At 49.1% G+C, this 5,000-nt stretch overlaps 1 protein-coding gene across 1 annotated transcript in view; it reads right to left on the reverse strand.

The window, feature by feature from the left end:
* lars2 (leucyl-tRNA synthetase 2, mitochondrial) overlaps window positions 1-5,000 on the reverse strand; it is a gene marked incomplete in the record, with an annotated part of 65,655 nt that overhangs the window by 3,921 nt on the left and 56,734 nt on the right. Inside the window, 1 exon segment of the mRNA XM_062538181.1 lies at window positions 1,706-1,833. Coding sequence (XP_062394165.1) covers window positions 1,706-1,833 — 128 coding nt within the window.

Consider the following 5,000-nt stretch of genomic DNA (forward strand, 5'->3'; position numbering starts at 1 on the left):
TCTTCTACACAAATGAGAGGTATTATTTCAAACACTGCAACTGAGTGATTGAGCTTATGCGTCTGCAACAGAAACCAAAAACTAGCAGACTTATAATGAATGTATTCGCACAGAGAAAATGCTTATGTTTTGGACTATGCATAAGCCGGGACTGTTTATGAAGCACTTACTGAGTGTGACCCCAGAACTGTGGGAGGACTGCATGTTATGTTTAAGTATAATAGCATACAGCCTACATTTGCAACACATATAATCATGATAGTGAAACTGGGTCCATAACAAACTTGTTTGTCCTTGCTTCTATCAGCATGAGCATACTGTACGTGTGTGTGTGTGTGTGTGTGTGTGTGTAAGGGAAATAGAAAGTGTGGATGAATCTGTGTGCAGTGTGTGTGTGTGTGTGTGTGTGTGTGTGTGTGTGTGTGTGTGTGTGTGTGTGTGTGTGTGTGTGTGTGTGTGTGTGTGAGAAAGTGTTAGCGAGGGGTGAGAGGGTCACGCTCCAGCACATTCTGATCTCTTCACTGGGGGTATTTCACAGGCTTTGATCCTGTGCAGCTGACTCTCCCTCTAACACACCCACCACAGCTGGACACACACACACTCTCACACACACACACACACACACACACACACACACACTGGGGACCCACGCCTGGAATTCCTCAGTATTGCACAGTGTTCAGGACTGAGCTTTAATGAATGTGTAGCCAGTGGTCCTGAGGAACTAGAGGCCCTGACCTTGACTGACACACACACACACACACACACACACACACACACACTCACACACACTCACACACACTCACACACACTCACACACACTCACACACACTCACACACTTACACACACACACACACACACACTCACACACATTCACATACACACACTCACACACACTCACTCACTCACTCACACACACACATTTTCGTTACGGCTGGCCTTTGGAGAAGCCTCATTACAGGGGATCGGTCATTCTCTGCATTCCAGCTACCTCATGAGGAGAAAATAGGGACACAACGCATTCCTTACCACAAACACTTTAGCAAATTTACCTGTGTGTGTGTATGTGCATGACTGTGTGCGTGTGTGTGTGTGTTTGTGTGCCTGTGCCAAAGAGCTTCATGTACGGTATATGGACATTGTGCTGACGTCCAGCGTTTAGACTGACAGACACACACACACACACACACACACACACACACACACACACAAACACACATACACATACACACATATGAAAGATTGTATGCAGTGACATGAATGAGTGAAAGCATGAATGAATGAATGAATGAACAAATGACTGAATGGATGAATGAATGAAGATGATCCTCTTGATGGTTGGTCAGTGAACGAGTGTGTGCTGAGTTGCAGGGCCCAGTGGCTGTCCTAGTGCACACCGTACAAGTGTGTGTGTGTGTGTGAGTGAGAGTGAGAGTGAGTGTGTGAGTGTGTGCTGAGTTGCAGGGACCAGTTGCTGAGGGGCTGTCCTAGTGCACAACTGGGCCACACCAGGGTTGACCTTAGACACATATAGGGACGATGCAGTCTTGCATATGCCCAATGAATGAGTGTGTGTGTGTGTGTGTGTGTGTGTGTGTATGTTTGTGTGTAAGTACAGTATGTGTGTGAGTATGAGTGTGTGTGTGTGTGTGTGTGTGTGTGTGTGTGTGTGTGTGTGTGTGTGTGTGTGTGTGTGATTCTCACCCTCACTGCCACCTCCAGAGTATCAGGCGTCTCCAGGTACTGGGGGTCTACGGTGGGCCAGGCCTGCTGCAGCACATCCCCCCCCTCACACAGCAGCTTACACTGAGGACTCCTCACTCCACACAGACCTGAGATGGAGAGGGAGAGGGAGAGAGAGAGGGAGAGGGAGGGAGGGAGAGAGGGAGGGAGGGAGGGAGAGAGAGAGGGAGAGAGAGAGAGAGAGAGAGAGGGAGAGAGGTTCAACTGGCTTTTATTGACTTATTCCTTGACCCATGAAATCATGGCGTGCCTCATAGAAAGCAAACACAATACACACATTCATAAATACATTCACACACACACATTCATAAATACATTCACACACACACATTCATAAATACATTCACACATTAAAACCCCAATGCATCATATAGCAGCTCATCAGCCCCTCCCCTCATCCTCACACAACAGTTCAAATCTATACATACATAGACATTTACATCTATTTTTCCATTGTATTCTTTTGGGATTGAATTCCAACATGACTTTTGAGGAAGTGAGGGATAAAGGGAGAGTATAGAGAAGAGAAGCAGCGAAAGAGTAGAAAATAAGAGAGAGAACAGAGACAGAAATAATAAAAGAGAATAGAGAAGAGAAGAAAGGATAAAATAGAGAAGAGAAGAAGAGAAAGGATAGAGAAGATAAGAAATGAGAGAATAGAGAAAAGAAGAGAAAGAATAAAGAGAGAGAATAGAATAATAATAAAAAAGAATGGAAGAGAAGAGAAGAAGAGAGAATAGAGAAGAGAAGAAGATAAATAACAGAGAAGAAACGAAGAGAAAGGAAAGAGAAGAAAAGAAGAGAAGAAGAGGAAGAATAGAGGAGAGATGAAGCCTTTCAGAGATGATGGGGTTCCATGTCTAATCCCACTAATAAATCTCTGACTGTAATAACAATATCATTACAGAAGAAAAACACTGAGGCTGTGAGTAGAATAAAAATGAACGGAGGAGTGATGAAGGTGAAGAAAGAACGAGTGAAGATGGGGAAAGAGAGGAGTAGAAGTCAGAGCAGCGAGAGTAAACATTTCATTAATCAGCCTCTAATATACTGTGTGTCATCACTGGGATCGCAATTGGCCTCAATAATCTTGCTCATAAATCTGAGGCAATAAGACAGAGGGAGAAATGTAGAGGGAGAGAGAGTGACGGACACACACACACACACACACACACACACACACACACACACACACAAAGTGCTCAGAATAGTCCACAGCTTTTGTTTTCCTCATCTGAAGAGGACACAAATACCCAGGCCAGGCTAGGAGACTCCATAAAACAAACCTGTGTGCGTGTGTGTGTGTGTGTGTGTGTGTGTGTGTGTGTGTGTGTGTGTGTGTGTGTGCGTGTGTGTGTGTGTGTAGGTGTGTGTGTATGTATGACCCACACAAAGCCCTCAGGAAGGATGTGTGCTTCCCTCAACCTCGAGTGTGTGTATGAGAGATAGAGGGAAAGGCTCTGAATGCCTGCTAAGCATTCCTGGCCAGCCAAACTCACATGATATAAACACACACAACACACACACACACACACACACTTTTTCTAGGCGTGGGAATCCCTGAGGTGCAATTCCACATGATCCTGAGTTTTTTATGAGCTTGCGTAAGGCATGTTAACACACACACACACGAGGAACACAAACCCATACAGTACATGCATTGCAGACATAACAAGACCATAACAACATAACACATTTAAAGACATATGCATGTACATCCAGGAAACGTACACAAACTCACTGTAACCATGACCACCTGCACGTGCACGCACACACACACACACACACACACACACACACACACACACACACACACACTGTAACTAACCACTGACACAAACATATGAAGCACACTACATATGCACAAAACAAAAAAACACACACATCAGTTTCTTTCAGTTTGCCATTTGGCTATCAGTCAGGATGTTGGCTTGGGTCGTAGGGCAGAGCAGAGTTCTCTCTGAGTGCGTGCGTGCGTGTTCTGTATGTGTGAGTGTGTGTGCGTGTGTGTGTGTGTGTGTGTGTGTGTGTGTGCGCGCATTGGGGAGCTTGTTGTTGTGGCTCTGTGACAATAGCTGGATGTGATCGGTGGGGGTAGAGGCATGCTTCCACATTTAGCTGGCTCTCTCCTCCCCCATCCTCCACAGCCCGTTCCCTCCACAGCTACGGACTGACCACACCGCACCGCACCGCACCAGCACCCCGTAGCACCCCGTAGCACCCCGTAGCGCACCGCACCGTAGCACCCCGTAGCACACCGCACCACACCAGCACACCGTAGCGCACCGCACCGCACCACACCGCCCCACACCGCACCACACCAGCACACCGCACCGCACCGCACCGCACCACACCAGCACACCGCACCGCACCGCACCGCACCGCACCACACCAGCACACCGCACCGCACCAGCACCCCGTAGCACACCGTAGCACCCCGTAGCACCCCGTAGCGCACCGCACCGTAGCACCCCGTAGCACACCGCACCACACCAGCACACCGTAGCGCACCAGCACACCGTAGCACACCGCACCAGCACACCGTAGCACACCAGCACACCGTAGCACACCAGCACACCGTAGCGCACCAGCACACCGTAGCACACCGCACCACACCGTAGCCACCGTAGCGCACCGCACCGCAGCACATCAGCGACAGCGTCCCTCTCTAATCTGAATATACACCATGTGTAGATGTTTAGCTATTGTGTGTATGTGAGTGTGGCCTAGGTAGGGCTGATCAGAACACAGCCCGTGGGGTGGCCTACAGTAGGTAGGGCTGATCAGAACACAGTCTTTGGTGTGGCCTAGGTAGGGCTGATCAGAACACAGCCCGTGGGGTGGCCTACAGTAGGTAGGGCTGATCAGAACACAGTCTGTGGTGTGGCCTAGGTAGGGCTGATCAGAACACAGCCCGTGGTGTGCCTAGGTAGGGCTGATCAGGACACAGCCCGTGGTGTGGCCTAGGTAGGGCTGATCAGGACACAGCCCGTGGTGTGCCTAGGTAGGGCTGATCAGGACACAGCCCGTGGTGTGGCCTAGGTAGGGCTGATCAGGACACAGCCCGTGGTGTGCCTAGGTAGGGCTGATCAGGACACAGCCCGTGGTGTGGCCTAGGTAGGGCTGATCAGGACACAGCCCGTGGCAACGCGTGAATGAAACGGCCATCACAATGTAACAGCCACTGTACTGTACATAGGGCTGATCAGGGTGGAAGGGGTCAGGACAGTCCGTGGTGTGGCCTAGGTACTGTAGG

The sequence above is a fragment of the Sardina pilchardus genome, chromosome 6 (assembly GCF_963854185.1).
Source record: "Sardina pilchardus chromosome 6, fSarPil1.1, whole genome shotgun sequence".
Taxonomy (NCBI): Eukaryota; Metazoa; Chordata; class Actinopteri; order Clupeiformes; family Clupeidae; genus Sardina; species Sardina pilchardus.